This window comes from Sander vitreus, chromosome 5 (assembly GCF_031162955.1).
Source record: "Sander vitreus isolate 19-12246 chromosome 5, sanVit1, whole genome shotgun sequence".
NCBI lineage: Eukaryota > Metazoa > Chordata > Actinopteri > Perciformes > Percidae > Sander > Sander vitreus.
The window spans coordinates 26,278,877-26,299,911 of record NC_135859.1 but is presented as its reverse complement, the minus strand read 5'-3'; the positions used below and the strand labels follow the sequence as shown (position 1 = coordinate 26,299,911).

General features: G+C 41.9%; 2 protein-coding genes across 5 annotated transcripts; one reads left to right on the top strand and one right to left on the bottom strand.

Annotated features, from left to right (window-relative positions):
* Positions 1 to 638: 638 nt before the first annotated feature.
* LOC144518529 (cyclin-G2-like) lies at positions 639 to 4,857 on the bottom strand. The gene is made up of 8 exons (XM_078251270.1): positions 4,681 to 4,857; positions 3,961 to 4,084; positions 3,709 to 3,846; positions 3,293 to 3,543; positions 3,070 to 3,148; positions 2,877 to 2,975; positions 2,249 to 2,451; positions 639 to 1,372 (listed from the first exon to the last, which is right to left on the bottom strand). The coding sequence occupies exons 2-8, from the start codon at positions 4,081 to 4,083 to the stop codon at positions 1,261 to 1,263; spliced, it is 1,005 nt and encodes a 334-aa protein (XP_078107396.1). The 5' UTR covers position 4,084; positions 4,681 to 4,857; the 3' UTR covers positions 639 to 1,260.
* Positions 4,858 to 4,904: 47 nt separating this feature from the next.
* Positions 4,905 to 20,641, top strand: LOC144518527 (coiled-coil domain-containing protein 158-like). Of its 4 annotated transcripts, none has more exons than XM_078251267.1 (23): positions 4,905 to 5,374; positions 5,528 to 5,588; positions 6,122 to 6,273; positions 6,505 to 6,662; positions 6,821 to 6,930; positions 7,005 to 7,323; positions 7,426 to 7,478; positions 7,872 to 7,982; positions 8,128 to 8,209; positions 8,446 to 8,565; positions 10,520 to 10,714; positions 10,815 to 11,030; positions 11,892 to 12,060; positions 15,877 to 16,029; positions 16,435 to 16,547; positions 17,159 to 17,317; positions 18,088 to 18,180; positions 18,390 to 18,512; positions 19,150 to 19,274; positions 19,568 to 19,630; positions 19,819 to 19,886; positions 19,994 to 20,143; positions 20,521 to 20,641. In XM_078251267.1, exons 1-22 carry the CDS (start codon positions 5,254 to 5,256, stop codon positions 20,107 to 20,109), a joined length of 2,880 nt encoding a protein of 959 aa, XP_078107393.1. In that variant the 5' UTR covers positions 4,905 to 5,253; the 3' UTR covers positions 20,110 to 20,143; positions 20,521 to 20,641. The 4 variants fall into 4 exon arrangements, with proteins under 4 accessions (XP_078107393.1, XP_078107394.1, XP_078107392.1 ...); XM_078251268.1 differs by having other exon boundaries at positions 19,147 to 19,274; positions 19,571 to 19,630; XM_078251266.1 differs by having other exon boundaries at positions 4,906 to 5,374; positions 19,147 to 19,274.
* The last annotated feature ends 394 nt before the right edge of the window (positions 20,642 to 21,035 follow it).

Below are 21,035 nucleotides of genomic sequence, written 5' to 3'. Positions count from 1 at the left end.
TCAATAATTATAATTTTATAATAAATATTCTGAAATGGGCAATTCTTTTAAATTTTGAATACAATACTTTCACTTTACACTTATGGTATTGCTAACCTAGAGTACTTCTTCCATCATACAAAACAGGATCCAGAACACATAACTAATGCATGACTCCTGATGGTTTCATGCATGAATTTCCATCACTTAAGAATGTGTTTCTTACGGCCACGTTTGTTGTTTAAGTCATTCTTTGTGTTTGTCTTAAGGACACGTGTATTTTTATGGGAAAAAGTCTGCTGATGTTACAGTTCTTCAGTATACGTAATTTAAACCACTCAAATGAACCAGAATAAATCAGTGTTTCAGGCTGGTCTCAAAGGGTCAACGTACATTATCAATGACAATACTCTTCTTGACCCATACTGATCGCTGGTCTGACAGAATTCAGTTTAAATACAAGTGTGAACATTAAAATAATTTTCTAAAATTTAAAATACAACAAGTGAATTGAAACAGAAAAAAAAAATGTGGTAGATAAAAAGATTTTTTTTTATTATTTGGAAGGATTAATTCTGACCCTTCCAAAATCCACATTATTTCCAAATACAACACACATTATGTAGCATTCACAAAACGTACAGTTTTTTTTTTACTCCTTTTTTACATGTTATATACATTTTTTTTTAAACATTTTTTACAGTAAGCTTATTTTGGTAAACATAGAAAAATCCATTCATAATCACATATTTCAATGTATCCATGCATATATAGTCTGATAATTTCACACTACAATGTCCTATATGTCACATTAGGATTGTGTACATACGTATAACATACGCTTGCAGAATACTGTCTATATGTATGGTACGGAGTATAAAAACAGGTTTAAAAAAAAGATTGAGGATGTGCTAGTGTGTTAGCTGGTACTATTCAACAGTGAGTGTACCTCACGACTGACTTCTAGGTTGTGCTTCACTGCTTTTCCTGGAATGTGCCGGCTTGAATACAAACAAACCCAAAGAAGACATTCAGAAGCATTGCCATCAAGCTGCCAAGATATTGCAATTTTCCATTTTGCATTTATAAGATATGTTTTTTTAACATTAAAGAGACAGACAGTAAACTGAATCAACAGGCACTTGATTGAAACCTGTCACTTGTTGTACCTATACTGTGGTAAAACAAGTGAAACACAGGTTTTCTCAGAAACAGGGTAACCACCCTAAATCAGATCAGGGGACAAATACACATCTGTCCCTTCTGCACAATGAGGACTCATCACTTTTTGCGGTTGAGAAAGGCGCAGGGGAAGAAGGCTCCTTCGCCGTCACTTCCTGGCGAGCCACATGGGCTGTCTTCTCCACAGCTCATGTCCTCACAGGAGTCCTCACTAGGAGAGAACAGAAGGCTTAATACTTCAGGGTGGAGCTGAAACAACTAGCTGATTAATCGATGACTGAACAGACATGTTGTATATGTACGTCTTGAGAAAAGAACCCTACTGTTTTCGGCTTGGAGACAGTTAAAAAAAAAAACACAAAGCCTGTGTTACAAACAGGAAGTATGGAGTTTAAAAGATGTAGCTTTTTACAGGGAGCGTCTAATGAATAGATGCCTTTGAACAGTATTTTTAGAGCATGACTCATACTAGAAACTAAGAGTCAGGGTACAGTATGTCAGCGCCTGCAGCTTCAATTTGACCATTCTTTTAAAAAGTCTATCTCTTGTGAGTCCCCTAACTTAACAGAAGTGCAGTACAACATTTCTGGAATGCCCATTTAATCTGCAACATTTTTGCTAATTGATTAAGTCACATATCAAGCATTAATTGATTGTTTTTTGGATGGTTGATGGGACTAAACAAGACAACTTGGGTTCTGGGATGGACAGACTAAAAGATTGATCTAAAAAATAATTGATAGATCAATCAATGAAGAAAGTAACTGTTATTTGCAACGCTAGTTCAGAGTTATACCAACTAAGGCAATAAGGCCAGAGTGATATATTAAATTGTAGCAAATTAAGACTGTCTTCTGCAGTACTCATTTAACCATTTGCGTATCCAGTTCAACTCTAAAATGAAACCTTAATTAGTGTTAGCAGATGCGATTTTTCTGAATCATGAATTTGAGGACTTCAGCAGACTTATGAGATAGTCAATTTCCATTCAGGATTGACAATTTTGTCAATATCTAACTATCACAGCACAGTTTATTCAGTCAGGCGAATTGCAGCATGAAGAAAATGGAAAAACTGGACTATTAACCTCTCACTCTCGTCCCAGCTCCCCTCAGGAATAGTTGGCAGGACGGGCACACTGAAGTGATTGGCCTGAAGATTCTGTGCCGTTCTCCTGGAAACGATCCAAACAAGCTTTTTGTTGTCTGGTTTGTTACATTCGCTTGAGCAGTATTCAGTCATGCATTGGGCCACAAGTTCCTTCCAGTGGAGCAAATCGCTGTCGCTGATCTGTGAAGAAGACGAACAGGAAACATCGGAAGACAAAAATAGTCTTAAAATATGTGTTTATATATAATAAGTGTTTTTCCCACATACTATATGTGCAAGTAGTTGTGTAGTGACATTGTCGTGCCACATTGTACAATTTCAACACAAGTATTACTAATACAAAGCAGATATGTGTAAGAAATGTTGGAATTGCAGGAGTAAAGAAACAAAACTTTAGCATATTAGCCACAAGTAAATGCTGCTCAATACTATAGTATCAATGGTAATCTGAATATCTTTCGGTTTTAGACAATTGGTTGGACAAAACAAGATATTTGAAAACATAACCGTGGTCTTTAATAACTTGTGGTGGCCATTTTTCAATATATGCAGACATTTTATATAGCAAACAATGTTGATTAATTGAAGCCCTACTCTTGTTATACCTTTAGGTGTCTTTGGAATTGCTGTACAATCTTCAACAAGGTGATAGACTGGAGGGCTTCAAACTCTTGAGCAATGAGGGACAGCGCCAGCACTGACGGCTGAGAAGGAGAAAAACAGCAGATTGATAAATCCCATGACTCAAAGTGTGAATGCTGCTATGCTGTGAAATATTCGCCTGGGAACAAGCCTTACTTTTGCTTTAGAGAAAACAAGCCGGCATAAGCAGGCTTTTAGCTGGGCTTCCAGTCTCCCAATGCTTGGGATCTCCTCCCTTAAAATATACAGTAGAGGGAGCGGAATGTGATCCGCCAGTACAAAGCTCATAAAGCAGAATCAATTTGACCAACTCCATGCAAACTGGAGCAATGCGTCAGCAATAACAACAACAATAAGCAAATTAAAATAAAATGTTTACCTTTTAGCAGATAGGGATGTAAAGGCTGAGTAGTAGAGGTGTAGAAAAGTTAAGGCCGTCACTGTTTCGGGCTCCACACTGAGCTTCTCTGAGATGATCTTCTCCATACGACACAGGTCTGACACAGTGAACTTGCTTTGACTGATGCGGATGAGTTCACGCGTAGGTGAGACATTGTTCTCTTCCTCGACCATTTTGGCTGCAATGTGAAGACAGCAGACTCCAATACAGGGCAAGTGTTTGGGCTGCACCTGACACAATGACACAACAGTGATAAGCGTGAGTCAATATCCCATGATTCAAAGTCAAGCAAGGACAGTGTGGTCGTGTTTTCTTCTTACTAGTGATAGAAATGTGATATAAGGGATGCAAAGTTCTAACTTGAAACAACATGTTATACTTTGTTAAATTTCTACCTTCATAATGGAGAGGAATCTATCAAGCAAATTGACAGCTTGAACAAACGTTTGTGTGCTGTATCCAAAGAAACTGGTCAGGCCCCACAGTTCTTCCACTCTGGCGTCTCTGCATTTTGCAGACACTCCACTGTGATTCTGAAAATAAACCACTATATATTAGATAGACATCACTGGGAACGGAATATATTTTTAGCAGTCCCATAAGCCTTCGCAGACAACCAAAAATGTCAAAGTGGGTCAGTGGGTAACCTCTGTGGAAGCAGACTCCATCAGCTTCAGGCCAGCCTCTCTGGGAAGAAAGTTGTACTCGTTTGCACGACATGACTTCAACTCTTTCAAGAGCAAGCTGTCAATGGCTTGAAGATCCCTCATCCTGGAAAACAACGTATTTAAATGGCTCTGTATTGCATGCAAACAAAAGGTCACAACAACTGTTTCCCCAAGTAGAGCGAGGGGGGCTTATAAATGTTGTCTCCAAAACCACACCTACTGGGTGTCACTCACATATCAGTGGAAGATCCCCCCACCGCTCAAAAACTACACATTCTTGATCCTATTTAATCATAACACAGTTGTTACAATATAATACACAGATTAATGTCAATACGGTGCAAAAATATGCTTAAGCAAAAATAATTAAACACTCACAAAAGCAAAGTTAATGTAGTCTGGGCTAGCTTTAAAGGGAACGTTAAATGTTTGCTGAACAGAAATTAGGTCACCCAAGTTAATCATTCATAACCGGTTTACTATAAACCTTATACCATTTCATAAGAGGTTGAATTAATAGATGTAGGCTTTTAACTGTATTCGCCTCTTGAAATAATACGTTCGGGGTAAAAAAAAAAAACATCTATAAATGCCAAAAAGCTGCAGACGTCACAAACACAAATAATGTCAATAATAGCTAACTAACTTAGCTAACGTTAGCTTGCTAGGCTAGCGTAAATCCACAAACCGTCGTCTTACCTTGTCCAGAAGCCGCCGACGTGCAGGATAATAATAGCGCTGCAACTTAATTACACTTTTCAGTTCTTCATGTTTCCATTTTGATTATGATGATGGTCGGAATATGTTAAAAACAAAATCCTTGATCCCTGCTGAAAAAAGAGGGTCCGCCCTGAAAAAACAAACGACAATGACCATCATGCATCACTGGAAACGCCTTTGCCCTGCGTCACAACTGTAGAGGGTTAGAGCGGATGTTGACGTATTATTTCAAAGTGTCGGCGCTAACGTTACATATGCTATGATTTCAATATCAGCTTTACTTAGTCGAATATCCGACTAACCTAGCCAGTCAAACAATGTTAACTAGGTTAACTAGTAGCGCAGAGATACACCAAATTATTGGTAGCATAACGCTTGCTAGGAATTAGCCACGGATGCTGTTTCCATGGTGATGGAACTTTACGTTTAACGACAATTTACTGGCTAACGTTAGCTGTTGATGTTAGCTTCGAGGATGTATAACTTAGCTACTTAGCGTAACCTAATAGCTAGTTAACTACACCGACCGCTTGATTACTAATGTGAACAGAGATGTCATCGGAGTTTCAGCCCTCCGATCGTCAGACTATTCCTCTTTTTAGCAACAATGGCGCTCACGCTCAATTACCACCAAAACACAACGTTACAAAATTAACACAAGCAGGAACAACGGGTAAGTTAGCTAGCTAGCTAGCTATGTTAACTAGTAGACGGCAGGGGAAATCTCTGTTAGGTTAACGTTACTTACTCAGCGGGCAGTGTTGTTAACTTGCTGTTATTTAGCTAATTATTCAGTTGTTCAAATCATTTGTTCAACTTTCTTTAGAGACCTATGATGACGCCTCTTCTCGGCTGAGATTTAACAGCCTGACACTGGATGAATTGAGGTAACTAAAACTCTTCATGTAGCTAATATTAAAATGCCAGCTGTTTTATAGCAATCAGCTCATATTTTATATATTTATTTATATATCACATTTATATTTCAGCTCAACTCCTAACCCATGAGCAGCCATTGCTTTAGCTTAATATTTATTTTGATTTGATTCAGAAATGGATCTACAAAACAGACAATCCGAGTGACAACGTAACAGGGGCCCAAGTTATTAAAAGACATACACAAAACATGTAACATAAAATAAACAGTATGATCAAAGTAAATACATCAGTCCAAATTAACAACAACCTGTCCACATCAAAACACACTGTAAATAATACTAAACAAAGTGATGGCTCAAGTTTTCACCTTACTCCATTGATACTATAAGCCCTGACTTCCAAAAGTTCCTTTCATGTTTGTCTACTTGGCATTTAAAGGGAGGCTGTTCCACAGTGCTATGGCATCACTATGAATTATACTCTCCATCCCTCCTAATTTGTTTTCTTCCATTATTATTATTATTATTATTTTTTTTTACAGTGAGGAGCTTAATAGGCGCACTAAGGAAACCCAGAGGCTTCAGGAAGAGGTGGAAAACGCAACCAAACTAACATTGGAGAGGTTTGCCTGCACATATGGCATCAACAGCTCACCTGGACAAAGCTGCCACAACCACAGGAGGTTTGATGTCTGTGAGTACGAGCAGTGTCACACACACGAGCAGTTTGTGCAGCCAGAAAGATGAAAAAATAACGTGTTAAGTTAGGGCTTATGATTTTAACTTTAAACAACACCCACATTATGATACAATGACTCCAAGTGGTAAAGCTAAATGTTCATCTAAAATCTAAATCACCTGATTAAATGTACAGATGTTTAGGAAAAAAACATTGGAAAAAAAACTTCCTTTGCCTTTTTGGCAGATGACTCACCCGGGAATACCATTCTTACAACTGACCAGCAGGCAGTGACTCAGCCCCTGGTCTTAAACCAAGGGGATATCAGCTCTCCTGGAAAGGAGGTGTTTGAAAATGCAGTAGAAGACTGTCTTCAACAGCTGTCTGACTTGCAGCTCAACAAGGTTTATCTTTTTATTTCAGTGGCTGTTACATTTGCTTCACTCACCAGCCAAAAAAAACAATTGTAATCTAATGATTGGCAGGTGGACAAAAAGTTAATTTCCAATCCTGCTTGGTAATGCTTTCTCTATAATGTACTATTTTACCCTCTCAAACACAGACACACGATCAACCTGAACAAGAGCCATTCAGTTTTGACAAAGCTATCGTGAACTTGCAGACTAAGTTGCACAAAGTCCAGAAGGAGAAGGACGACCTGTCCAACCTCAGGTGAAGACACTGATACAATTTTACTCCTGTAAGTGTTTTATATCACTTTGACCCACAGATCTTTTTATTCGTAGATTGAAGGATTCAAGGATACACGTTGGTCAGATGGAAAAGATGCTGTGCATGTTGGAGGCGCTCCAAAACATCCAAAGGGCCGAGGACCAGAAGCTGCAGGAGACGGAGGAGGAGACGTTGGCACTTAACAGGAAAGTAGAGACATTGGAACAAAATGTAAAGGAGATGTACTCACTTATATCTCACGAGACACAATGTGGACACAACGCCATCACCAGTCCTGATGTCGCCACTAGTTCAAGACAGCTATCCTCAGCTGCTAAGGTAACTGAGGATTTTAACGATGAGACAGACGAGCTACAGGAGAGACCTTTTTTAGTAAGTACTAGAAGTGATTTACGGATCATGTTAAGTGTACTTTAAGACTTAGACTTTTCCTCCTGGTATGTCTGATATCTTTTTTCATCTGTTTTATGGCAGTCAAAACATCTGGGGAGTGAGGAATGCAGTGGAGTAAATAAGCAAAAAGAAAGGTAATGTAATAGAGAGCTGCAGCAATTAGTCGATTAATCATTTAGTCAATCGGAAGAAAATGACTCTGCAACTATTTTGATTATAGATTAATCATTTCAGTCACTTTTCAAGCAAAAAAAAAAAGCCAAATATTCTCAGGTTCCCACTTCTTATATGTGAAGATTAGCTTTTTTAGTCATATGATAGAAATACAAACATCCCAACTTGATCTGCCATATTTACCAGCTACAGCTGCTTACCTGCTCCATATCAAATTATGGTGTTTTTTGTATTGCTTCATCCCTTCCAACTATTGTAGGCTATCTGCCATGCTCCATTGTGCATCATAAATATATTATTATTATTATTTTTTTTAAACAGCAGTGTTCACTCTTCGCATTGCTCTGTCCTAGAATGGAAGACCTGATTGCAAGTCTTGGCCAGGAGATGGCGTTGTTGACTGCCAAACTGAGCTCATCAAAAAACAACAGTGTCAGTTTAAGTGTCAAGTTGGAGTTGCTAAAGTAAGTGTTGTTCCAAATCATTTGTGGCTGTTTTTGTTTTTTTTAAAAGAGACTTTGCCGTCTAAGGCCACTGAACTATATGATCACACAATGTTGAATTTCTGAGTCAGTGACACACCAAAAAATAAAATAATTCTATGCCCAGGAAACTTGCAGAGAGACAGACATCACTGCACCAATGTCAGGTCAGTGAACTTGAGTCAACCCTCTGGAGCCATACAGATAAGGTAAGGAAGAATGTTATGAGCAATAATGTAAGCGATGAGATACTGAGGCTGCTAAACATTTATATTAACCAGCCATATTTATCTAATTCACTAGATATGTATAGCTCAGTCAAACCACAGTAGCTTAAAGATTAGACAAACACAATGTGGAGAAGCAACACTGATAAAACTCCTGTCTTCCTCCTATGCCAGAATGAAAACTTGAATAATATTTGATTTGATTTGTGACATTGCAGGTTTGTTGTCTGGAGCAGCAGCTCATTGAGGCTCAGTCCCAGCTGGTGGACGCCCAAAGAGAGAGAGAGCGATCTTTACAACAGGCAAAGGAGCTTCGGTCCCAGCTTGGCCAACTTAAGGTGCTGCAGCAGAACTGTGAATGTGAAAAACAAGCAATTTTCCTCTTTCTGTTGTTATCATACCCAAAGTAACTTATAGTATACAGTAGATGCATGTTTACCATAAAGAACACGTGGAAACTGAAGTGTCAGGTTGACTTTACATGATTCAATACAAATCATACTTAAGTTCTGTGTAGTATAATTATGATGGAGCAATGTAAAGGGCTGGATGTGTGTAATCTGCTGGTAAAACAGTTTAAGACATTGGTGGGAAGAGTCAAAGATGATTGCCAGGCTCAGGTGGAGGATTTGGTAAGGTGATGGACTTTGCTGCTAGAGGTGTCCTGACCGAGGCGATGCTGTCTGTCCTAATAATGTCCTCTATAGAGCTCAACAGTGTGGTTTCGGAAGTAAAAATCCCATTTATTTTCTCCATAAGGATTTTGATTATTTGCCAGTATGTCTAAACCATCCAAGGTAGACTGACCACGAGCCACGAGGTTGTGAAACGAAAGTTTCTGCTCCTGTAGAAACACCAAGTCTGTATGAAATCAACCTTGTTTTAAGAAAAACATGTTTTATATACGATCTTATGGAGAAATACTACACTACCCACAATCCTAAGCGTAATGGCGACATCTCTGGTTGGTGGAACTCACTGTTACCATGGAAATGTTTACGGCACCCGCAAACATCTAGAACGAGGTGCTATGGTTGTTTCTGTACCTACTTGTACCTTTTAGGGCTGTAACGATACACCAAACCCACAATTCGGTTCGTAACCTAGATTCTTTTTTTTGGGGGGGGGGGTGTTTGGAGGAGAGTTATACTCAGTAAACGTAATACAACTTTTTTTCTGCCACATGGCATCGTTTTGTCATTGATTACATGCCACTTTGCAACACACTAATACAACAGAGACCTTATTTATTGATATTGATTGATTTCAATATTGATCGATCCAACACCAAAGATTCTTTTGTACCTTAAAATAATGTTTCCAAAAATGAGACATAAGAATAATGGTAATGGTCAGTTCCGCTTCCAACCTGTAGGGGGACCGAAGAGGAAAAGTACTTTGGTGTTGCTTTAGTGCCGCGTTCTTTTTACCTCAGAACTCGGAAGCCGGAGCTGGGAATGACGTCATACCCGAGTTGAATGCGTTCCATTTAAAAGTCAGATTTTCATTGTTTTCATTAGCTCTAGCCCGGTTAGCTATTGTTAGCAATACCAGTTGATAACAACGCATTACGCCGTTTTTTGTGCGTGCAAACAGCGTAACAACATGTCCACAGATAGATAGTTGACCATGCCTGTGTGAACAACTGATTTAGTGACACAAATAAGACAGAAGTGCTTATAACTTTATGTTACTGCAGCTTTCACAGCTGTTGATACAGGGGGCAGCCATGTTGGATTTTTAACTCGGGCTACTGCGATGTTGTACGAGTTCCGAGTGGGTGGGTAACATAAGATTACGACTTCATTCAACACGCTCAGTTATTTTTAGTGTGATTGTTTTGACCACGGTTAACAACTCTGGGCTAACCCACGAATTCATCAGAACAGAACAGTGTGACGTCATGGGAGCGCCGTAATTGTTTATACTCGCGCGTGGTGGTCGCGAGCTTGCCCTCGAACTCGTCCATGCTTCCTGTTTCCGCTTTGTCGTGCAACCTCTGGTCGCGCACTTTAAATCCTGGCGCGGCAGCAAGATCGACGTCATTTTGACGTCACATTATTGAGCGACAGGTCGGGAACGGCAACTGTATAGAGGCCTTTACGGCAGTTTACTGAACTGTCGGGAAACAGACCCAGGCACCCGAGTCAGAACAGCGGCCATTCGTAACGTTACACCTCCGTTAGCGTTACCGGTGTTCGTGCCGAAAATCTCCTCCCTATTTCTTCACACTATCAGAAGATTTACTTTATCTTTTTGTCAGCCCACTGTGCCTCCTCCTTTATCCTCTAGAGGTGCGGTGAGCAGCAGCAGGGTGATCTCCAGGAGGAGGTGAAGGCCCTGAGAGGACAGCTGGAGGCGGCTAGAGAGGAGAAAAGCTGCCTACAGGCCATGCTGGAGCAGAGAGCCCAGGAGGGGAGGAAATCCCAGGAACTCCTGGAGGAGAAAAACAAGGAACTCCAGTTTAGGCAGCAAGAAGCTCCGCACGTAAAGTTTTTAGACGAGATCATGCATTATGAATCTTGCGTTCACTATGTGCCCATTTTGAGGCTAAATCATTGAACTTAAGCTTAACTGGTTTTTCCAGCACCTTGCCAGGTTGGAAGAGGCCCAAAGCCGATGCCAGGCCCTACATGCAGAAGTAGAGACACTGAGGCAGAGGCTGGGTGACCGGGAGAAGATGATAGAGAGCAGCATCCACATGACAGTGCAGCACCGCAGCACCATCGACGAACTTCACCAGGAGAACAGCCTCCTCAGCAACCAGCTAAACCAGCACAAGCTGGAGATTCAGCAGCTCAGGGTCAGGAGCATGGCAGACAACTTGATTGAAATATGATTACATAACTGAAGTAAAACCTTTCCCTATTAAGCCTTCAATAGATTTTTTTTTTCTTCCGTTTTGACTTCCATACCTACCTAGGGCTGCACAATTAATTGCAATTTTATCGAAATCGCGATATGGACTAGTTCAATATCCAAATCGCAGGGGGGCGCAATATTTGTTAAATGCAAAATATGTGTCAAACCATTTTTTTTTTCTTTTTCTTTTTTTTTTTTTAGATCAACTTTTTTTTTATTTTTATGCAGACATACAGAACAGAGAAATACAAACTGAACAATAACAAAAACCCCCCCATCCTATGCGGTCTCGAGGAAAATAAAACAAATAAGCAAACAGAAATCACACCTTGCCTGTGTCAAATCCTATTCTACAGACTAAAGAAAAAAGTCTTTCTTTGGTAAAGATCCTCGCAAAAAAATCACACTTCGGGGCGGCCTGAGTCCTGCAGCGGCCCGGGTTTGAATCCGATCTGCGGCCCTTTGCTGCGTGTCGTCCCCCATCTCTCTCCCCATTTCATGTCTATCCACTGTCACTATAATAACTATAATAAAGGGAAAAGCTCCAAAAAATAATCTTCAAAAAAAAAATCACACTTCAATCATTTTTTTTTTAAATATAGTTTTCAATGAAAATGCGAATAATGATACAAAAATGATCATTCCCTCCAATATCGTGAATCTTATCGCAATCGCAATATCAGTCAAAATAATCACAATTAGATATTTTCCTAATATCGTGCAGCCCTATACCTCACCTAGATCATGACTTACCTTACACTCTTTGTCTCTCTTCCTTCCTCTTGTGCCATATACTGTTTAGGCTGAATTGGACCGGCGTAATTCAGACCTGGCTGCTGCAGAGCACGAGAGGCGGCAGCTACAGGCCTCTGTGGCTGAACAAAGTCAGCGTGTCCAGGAGGAATCTCTGGAGAAACGACAGCTCACCATCCAGCTGGAGGTTCAGTGCATGCAGTTGCTCACCCTCACTAGTGAGTTGAGCTTTACTGAATGTGTATCACCACACAGGAGATGATCAATATCCAGCATATAAACTGAGAAAACAAACTGAGCTGCATTTTCCTCACTGTGATAATGAATGCATGCAACAAATAGTTTTTGTGTCTGGTCGTTTACATGACCTCATGGCATTAACTTCAACTTCAACTTTATTTGTGTCCCCGAAGGGCGATTGGGTGTGCAGCAAGTATAAACACATAAAAGACACATGAATACATACAAGGTATACTCACAGTCAAGAGTGGGGTGGAGTTATTCAGACACATTAATCATCACCAATCCAGACATTCCGTTATGTATGTATTCCCACCAGCATTTTACAGCACAAAACATACTGTCCCAGGAGATGTCCAAGAATTAGATAAAATAAATCCATATATAAACATCTTATACAAATACAAACACAATCCATCCATCCATCCATCTTCATCCGCTTATCCGGGGTCGGGTCGCGGGGGTAGCAGCTCCAGCAGGGGACCCCAAACTTCCCTTTCCCGGGCCACATTAACCAGCTCCGACTGGGGGATCCCGAGGCGTTCCCAGGCCAGGTTAGAGATATAATCCCTCCACCTAGTCCTGGGTCTCCCCCGAGGCCTCCTCCCAGCTGGACGTGCCTGGAACACCTCCCTAGGGAGGCGCCCAGGGGGCATCCTTACCAGATGCCCGAACCACCTCAACTGGCTCCTTTCGACGCAAAGGAGCAGCGGCTCTACTCCGAGCTCCTCATGGATAACTGAGCTTCTCACCCTATCTCTAAGGGAGACGCCAGCTACCCTCCTGAGGAAACCCATTTCGGCCGCTTGTACCCTGGATCTTGTTCTTTCGGTCATGACCCAGCCTTCATGACCATAGGTGAGGGTAGGAACAAAAACTGACCGGTAGATTGAGAGCTTTGCCTTCTGGCTCAGCTCTCTTTTCGTCACAACGGTGCGATAAATTAAAATGTAATACCGCACCTGCTGTGCCGATTCTCCGACCAATCTCCCGCTCCATTGTCCCCTCACTCGCGAACAAGACCCCAAGGTACTTGAACTCCTTCACTTGGGGTAAGGACTCATTCCCTACCTGGAGAAGGCACTCCATCGGTTTCCTGCTGAGAACCATGGCCTCCGATTTAGAGGTGCTGATCCTCATCCCAGCCGCTTCACACTCGGCTGTGAACCGATCCAGTGAGTGCTGAAGGTCACAGGCCGATGATGCCATCAGGACCACATCATCTGCAAAAAGCAGCGATGAGATCCCCAGCCCACCGAACTGCAACCCCTCTCCACCCCGACTACGCCTCGATATCCTGTCCATAAATACTACAAACAGGATTGGTGACAAAGCGCAGCCCTGGCGGAGGCCAACTCTCACCTGAAACGAGTCCAAGTTACTGCCGAGAACCCAGACACAGCTCTCGCTTTGGTCGTACAGAGATTGGATGGCCCTGAGAAGGGACCCCCTCACCCCGTACTCCCGTAGCACCTCCCACAGTATCTCCCGGGGCACCCGGTCATACGCCTTCTCCAGATCCACAAAACACATGTAGACTGGTTGGGCATACTCCCAGGCTCCCTCCAGGATCCTTGCGAGAGTAAAGATCTGGTCCGTTGTTCCACGACCAGGGACGGAATCCGCATTGTTCCTCTTCAACCTGAGATTCAACTATCGACCGAACCCTCCTTTCCAGCACCTTGGAGTAGACTTTACCGGGAGGCTGAGAAGTGTGATACCCCTGTAATTGGCACACACCCTCTGGTCCCCCCTTTTTAAGGGGAACCACCACCCCGGTCTGCCACTCCTTAGGCACCGTCCCAGACTTCCACGCAATGTTGAAGAGGCGTGTCAACCAAGACAACCCCTCCACACCCAGAGCTTTAAGCATTTCTGGACGGATCTCATCAATTCCTGGGGGCTTTGCCACTGTGGAGTTGTTTAACTACCTCAGCAACCTCCACCAGGGAAATTGATGCCAATCCCCCCCCTCATCCTCCAGCTCTGCCTCTACCATAGAGGGCGTATTAGTCGGATTTAGGAGTTCCTCAAAGTGCTCCTTCCACCGCCCTATTACCTCCTCAGTTGAGGTCAACAGCGTCCCATCCTTACTGTACACAGCTTGGATGGTTCCCCGCTTCCCCCTCCTGAGGTGGCGAACGGTTTTCCAGAAGTACCTTGGTGCCGACCGAAAGTCCTTCTCCATGTCTTCCCCGAACTTCTCCCACACACGCTGCTTTGCCTCTTTCACGGCAGAGGCTGCAGCCCTTCGAGCCCTTCGGTACCTTGCAACTGCCTCTGGAGTCGTCTGGGATAACATATCCCGGAAAGACTCCTCCTTCAGTCGGACGGCTTCCCTGACCACCGGTGTCCACCACGGTGTTCGTGGGTTACCGCCCCTTGAGGCACCTAAGACCCTAAGACCACAGCTCCTCACCGCAGCTTCAGCAATGGAAACTTTGAACATTGTCCACTCGGGTTCAATGCCCCCAGCCTCCACAGGGATGCACGAAAAGCTCCGCCGGAGGTGTGAGTTGAAAGTCTGTCGGACAGGGGCCTCCTCCAGACGTTCCCAATTTACCCGCACTACCCGTTTGGGCTTACCAGGTCTGTCCAGAGTCTTCCCCCACCCCCTGACCCAACTCACCACCAGATGGTGATCGGTTGACAGCTCCGCCCCTCTCTTCACCCGAGTGTCCAAAACATACCAAGAAGGCCGAATACTCCGAACTCTTGTTTGGTGCATATGCACAAACAACAGTCAGAGTTTTCCCCCCCAAACCCGTCCACCAGATGCTCGCTGACGAGCCCTCCATCTGGGCCTGGCTCCAGACGGGGGCCCCGGGCTTCCTCCAGGCAGGGTCACTTCATCCCTTCCTCGATGTTTCATAGGATTTTTTAACCATTCTTTGTCTGGCCCCTCACCTGAGACCACTTTGCCTTGGGAGACCCTACCAGGAGCACAAAGCTCCAGACAACACAGCCCTCAGGTTCATAGGGACACACAAACCTCTCCACCACGATAAGGTGATGGTTCCCGGAGAAGTAAACACAATCCAAGTTCAACATAATCTTTATTTATGCAAGAGTTCATATCAATTTCAAAAATTGTCTGATTCAGTTCATGAACAAATAAAATATAGTCTGTAAACTTTTGTCTATGTATGTATACAAGTCATTTTTTTTCTCCTATTCCATTCTTTGGAAATATATTTAAAAAAAACAAAAACAAAAACCACATCGTCAAAAAAGTATTCAATCAAAGCTCCATCCTCAATTCTAATCAAAGTTTTTATGCCGGATGCATTATGTTTTCGGGTTGTCAGTCCCATTCTTGTGAACGTGATATCTCAGGACCCCCCCCCCCAGGTCCAAGTGGACGTTTGAACGTAAGGATGAACTGATTTGATTTTGGAGGATTTGAGTATTCCACCTAGTAAAGATCACAATATTCTTTGGTTGTCCTCCTGGATAATAACATATTCTTGTGTTGATTAATTACCACACAATATAGTATTCCATGTGGACTTTTATATTTTTTATATTGTATGTTACCTCCGGACAGCAGACTAGTGGAACTAGATTTTTTTTTTTCATTCACCAGAAAATGACACAGTGCTGTTTCTAAAAAGTCAGCTCTCACAGTTTTTGCCAAATCAAATGATCCTTTTGTCCTGCTGCGTTAAAAACAACAACAAAGAACTATGTTTGGTATGTTTTCACTGTCAACCAAGCCCTTCCATTGCTGTGTGTGTTAAAGTGCGTTCCTCTCAGTGGATACGATGCGTGTGTTTGTGCGGGCATGATTTCAGAAAAGCACAAGGAGCTGCAACAGCTCCACAGCTGCAAGAACAAGGAGCACGAGGGTGTGGTGCTGAAGCTTCAGAGTCAGCTGAGGAACGCCCATGACGAGCTGGACCAGGTCGGGAGCACCCTGAGGACCCTGGAAGGAGCTGACGGACACGGTTAGATCCATGATACAATTTAATTTAAACTGAGACTTAAATAAAAGATCTCACGTACAAAGAAACATCCTCTGATTTACATCCATTCTGTGATCAAGTGCACAGATAACAGTGATTTATTTGGATCTAAATTCAACCTAGGAATGCAGACAACTCTTAAGAAAACATTAATGTAGTTCAATGAAGTTTCAAATATGAATGTATCCTCCTCTGCTGTATTCCAGTCTGAGAGATATAATCTGACGTGTGACCATTAACATATGTCCTTGATATAAAGCATGTGCAAAATGAAAGCTCTGGGATTTACAACATGTTCTGATATATTATGTGCATGATGTTCTTCTCGCTTGATCACCTCCTTGCCCTTTTTCTCTTAGTTTTGTGGTTTTGTCTCCTCCACCTCAGGCCTCCAAGTAGCCGTGGACATGCAGGAGGAGATCACTGCCAGGAGAGCGCAGGTGGACTCCCTGCAGGGCAAAATCCAACATTTAGAGGATATTTTGGACAAGTCGTACCAGGTAATAATCAATCACTGGCTTCTCTCTAGTCATGTTCAGTTGAGATCTTCAGATATGGACAGTTTCTGTTACTCAAATTGCGTTTTATTTTAACTAGTAATTTCTTTCTTTTTTTCAGATCTTGTAATCTTTAATAACTTTAAAAAAATATATTTTCCTTCATGCTCCTTCATTTTTTTCATTTTTTTTGTCTCAGTTTAGTTATTTCTGGATGCCCAGAACAGCAGACTTGGCATCTCAGCTGTTGACGATTTAGCCATTCAGCTCATGAAGATCCAAATGTCTTTAATCGATAACAATAATAAGAACTGCTTACTTTGTAAGACATTTATTAATGACTTACTTACATGACTTTTGAAAATCTCGCTCTGACCCCTTAACAGTGACTTAATTTAACCCAATTCAGGTGCTTCTGGAGCAGAGTAGCTATTATACGTAAGTCGTTAAAAAAAAAAAAAAGAATTGAGGACATTTAGTTTTATTTCTTGGACGCTAAATTGCTTTACTTGGACAACTTTGCCCACTCATACAAAATGCCCAACTCTAAAGCATTTTGTACGTGTCAACACCATTTATTACATTTTTCTGTCGACTCTTCCTATCCTATCCAGGAGAAGCGCTACCAGAGCCTGGAGAACCAACGTCAGCTCGAGGAGCTTACCTTCGTCAGGGAGGAGAAGAGACAACTTGGCAACGAGCTGGAGGCCCTTCGCTCCAAAGATAAACAGTTGGGGGAGCGGATCAGCCAGCTGGAGGCAATCCTTCACAAGGTGGCACTCATTTACACGTTATACTAGTCATTATATTACCAACAGATGTTATTTGGTGTTAAGAGAAGCCTGAATAAGGGGCAACATCTAGCTCACCCAGTAAGAGCGTACGCCCCATGTAGGTTGAGGCCTTTGCAGCGGCCCGGGTTCGAAACCAACCTGCGGCCCTTTGCTGCGTGTCATCCCCCAGCTCTCTCCCACCTGTCCTGTCTATCCACAGTCCACTGTCACTCTGAAATAAAGGGGAAAAAAGTCCCCCCCCCCCAAAAAAAAAAAGAGAAGCCTGAATAAGATGATGACAGACTGAAAAACATCAAATTTCAAGTCAAAACCGCACAAACCCATTTTTATTAGATTTATTTTCAACAACCAAGTGTTGGTGGCATCCTCGTTTTGTGTTCGGTCGGCGAGTTTGGTTGCATTTCATTTCCCATCTCCCTTCCCCCTCATTTACCATCATTTCTTTACCGCGATGTAATAAAAGCATAAAATGCCCCCAAAAAATAGATAGAGGTAAAATACAGTTAGAAAAGGTCTTATAAATGGGTAGATGATCAGCAATTATCTTAAAACAGAAATATCATTCTGAGAAATACTGTTATTTCACTTCATTCGTGAGGTTTGGCGTCACATTTATCATCTCCCTTTGGAGCAAAACCAAAATGTTAGTTTATATATTCAGATAAATAAAGAACCTTATCTGTCCTGTTCTGTCTCTGTTTGTGTCCATCACTGTGTTGTTGTTTCATATTCTCTGTATCTTCAAAAAGATGTCAGAGAGCTTTGCGGACTGTCAAGATTTCATCCAGCTGCAGGAGCAGAACTTCTTCCGTCTGAAACTCCAACATGCCTTGGATTTGAAGGTAGAGCAGATTACAGACAAAGGGTATCCACAAATACACAGTACAGTGTACAGTATACCCTTATTTAATGTAGATGTTTTATGCTACTGTACACTTCTTCTCATCATGCATGTTTTATAGTTATGTCTTAATCTAGTCTGACTTATTCTGAGACTTTCATGTGTAAATGGAGCTGAGCTCCCTTCAACAAATGTCGTTCTCATCTATAGGAGCTCCAAGGTCAAAGTTTGGGCACAGCTCTAAATGTACCTCCACCTGACCTGGACTCCCCATCCCCATCTGCACTCACTGCTCCACCCTTCTCCCAGCATGCCTCCAACACCCAGATCACGGTACAGTCAGGAACTCCTTATATCTCGCCTACCTCCTACGGTTCCAGCCCATCAAGTGCATGTGTGAATCATTGTTTATTTGGCTGCACAGACACAAGCTCAGCACATCTGCTCTGCCTTTAAATCAAAAACATACACAGCATTTCAGAGAAACCTGACTGTAAATCATCTCAACAAAGCAGTGGGATGGGTGCCCGGATAGCTCAGTTGGTAGAGCGGGCGCCCACTTATAGAGGTTTACTCCTCGACGCAGCGGGCCCGGCGTTCGACTCTGACCTGTGGCCCTTTGCTGCATGTCATTCCCCTTCTTTCTCCCCTTTCATGTCTTCAGCTGTCCTGTCAAAAATAAAGGCTGAAAATGCCCAAAACATTATCTATAAAAAAAAAAATGAAAAGCTATAAACAAAGCAGTGGGATACTGTGTGGTATGTCTGTCATCAGTGTTAATACAGTTTTAAGTGTTTCTAGTGACTTAGGAGTAAAATATCCTGTTGGTAATTGTCACAGGAATGTGTGAGATTGTATGTATTCCCATGTTTCTCTGTTGAAATGCAAGCTAATCTGACCAGCTATTTATAATGTTGAGCATCAGATCAGCACAGCAGTGCATTGATATTGTCGTTCTCTCCTCTAGCAGGAGAGCCCTGCCTGGGAACTCAGGTCTCTAGTCAAAGAGTTGCGAGAAGTGATTTCGGAGAACCGCGGACCACACACAGATAACAGGAGGATGTCTGCACCGGAGAGAGTACACAGTACCACGCTGTACGTCTGGCGCCGTTCCCAAAAACACTGCAAAGATTAGCTTTGTTCCTGAGCTAGCTTAGGTCACACATCTGAAAATCATGTGATGCTACTAAGTGAGCAGGAAGTCATACACGTTTAATTGACCATTGACCACACTGTTTCACTGTTTTTACTGTACTATATCATAAAAAAGACTAGACAGGCTGTTGACCTTGTATAGCTTAAAACTCCTTTTTCTTAAGATATCTACTGTGGACTCATGGAATGTGTAATGTCTCACTGTATATTCTGATATCCCTCTGCACCCACAGCAGTACTGACAAGGCAGAAGAAGTAAAAGCTGGCTCCAGATTGAGAAGAAAAACCTGCAGCAGGTAGGGAAAGCACCTAACCAACTCAGTGTTGTTGTTTGTTTGTTTTTATGTTTTAAGCATGACTTGTCTCGAGGCTATGAGACGCTCACACGATCTTACCACGTGACCTTTTATACCTCATGCACGGCGCTGCAAAGTGCTACAGGCTGTGTGTAATGTGTGTCTGTTTGTGCATACACTGTGTACAGCGAGCCACATTTCCTGAAGGCCGCTGAGCTCAACGGAAAAACGATCAACAACAAATCTTTCAATGAGAGTGAGTTTTCGTAACTACTCCGTAGTTGTCATGCAATCCAACAACGACAAAAATCCTTCTCAAGATCAACATTCAATTCTCTAACATATAAATTATGAATTTTCTAGGCCGTGTTATTTCGAGTCCAGCGACTGCAGCGTGGTACACTTCCTCCCCACAGCTGCACTCACTGGGCCGCAGGTCACCCGTCCACTCTCTTCTGACCTCTGACCCAAACAGCTGACAGTGACACAACACAACAGACCTTAGACTTACCGGTAAGTTGTTAATATTTGTGCATCATATATACACAGATTGAGTCATTTGTAACTTTTTCTTCAAAAACTGTATGTGTATTACTGAGAGGGGAGTCTGAGTAACATTCACGCAAAAGTCAAATTCACTTTAATACATCTTATTAATAGCAATGATAAGACAGAGAGAAATTTTCCCATGAAATGTCATAGCACACAAGTCTGATGTGTCAGGATGTAATGATGCAACAAAATCCATTTCAGCAACAGTAAAGTTAGGCGTATCCTTTAGCAGCTCACAGACATTTTTCATAAAACTGTGTAAATATTATTGAATGATCATAATCTCTGTAATCCCATTCCTCAGGATTAATTCAATTCACTTTTTTTTTTTCTTTCAGAAAGCTCCTTTTTTTTATTTTGAAAGACTCCCCAGATGAAGTTGTCAAAAATGCTTTTATGAAATCACCAATCAGGCTTGTGTTTTTGTAATTTATTGTTTAAATAAAGTCTATTAAAAATTATGTTTGAGTTGTTATTTTATTCCAGGAATCATACCAAATAAAATAAGAACGTGTCTACTATATTTGCATTTTTAGCGGTACACAGTCAAACAAGTTTGATACAAATATAGAGAAGATAGTTAACAATAATGCAGAATCTATATTTGCTGTTTAAGTTAATTTTAGGCATCAATTATCATAAAACCTCTAAACCCCCCCACAGTGCTTAATTGTCCATGTTTCATTGTATACTAAAACAAAGACATTTCAAACACACTTCCTCTTCCTTTTTTTTTTTTACAGTGGGGTTTTGAAGAGCATTGTAAACAAATGCTCTGAATACACCATACAAGGTACAAAGGTCTTTTGCAACCCCTCCTCTTAATATATAGTCTTGCCTTAAGCCTTGGCAG

What these genes read in the sequence shown, in the direction of transcription:
- LOC144518529 (XM_078251270.1), bottom strand. Translation starts at nt 4,083, where the DNA reads ATGAGGGATCTTCAAGCCATTGACAGCTTGCTCTTGAAAGAGTTGAAG. An exon ending in TGGAGTCTGCTTCCACAGAG is followed by an intron (nt 3,847 to 3,960) that starts GTTACCCACTGA and finishes GTTTATTTTCAG; the next exon opens with AATCACAGTGGAGTGTCTGC. An exon ending in TTGTTTTCTCTAAAGCAAAA is followed by an intron (nt 2,976 to 3,069) that starts GTAAGGCTTGTT and finishes TCTCCTTCTCAG; the next exon opens with CCGTCAGTGCTGGCGCTGTC.
- LOC144518527 (XM_078251266.1), top strand. Translation starts at nt 5,254, where the DNA reads ATGTCATCGGAGTTTCAGCCCTCCGATCGTCAGACTATTCCTCTTTTT. An exon ending in TACAGGAGAGACCTTTTTTA is followed by an intron (nt 7,324 to 7,425) that starts GTAAGTACTAGA and finishes GTTTTATGGCAG; the next exon opens with TCAAAACATCTGGGGAGTGA. An exon ending in CAACAAATCTTTCAATGAGA is followed by an intron (nt 19,887 to 19,993) that starts GTGAGTTTTCGT and finishes TGAATTTTCTAG; the next exon opens with GCCGTGTTATTTCGAGTCCA.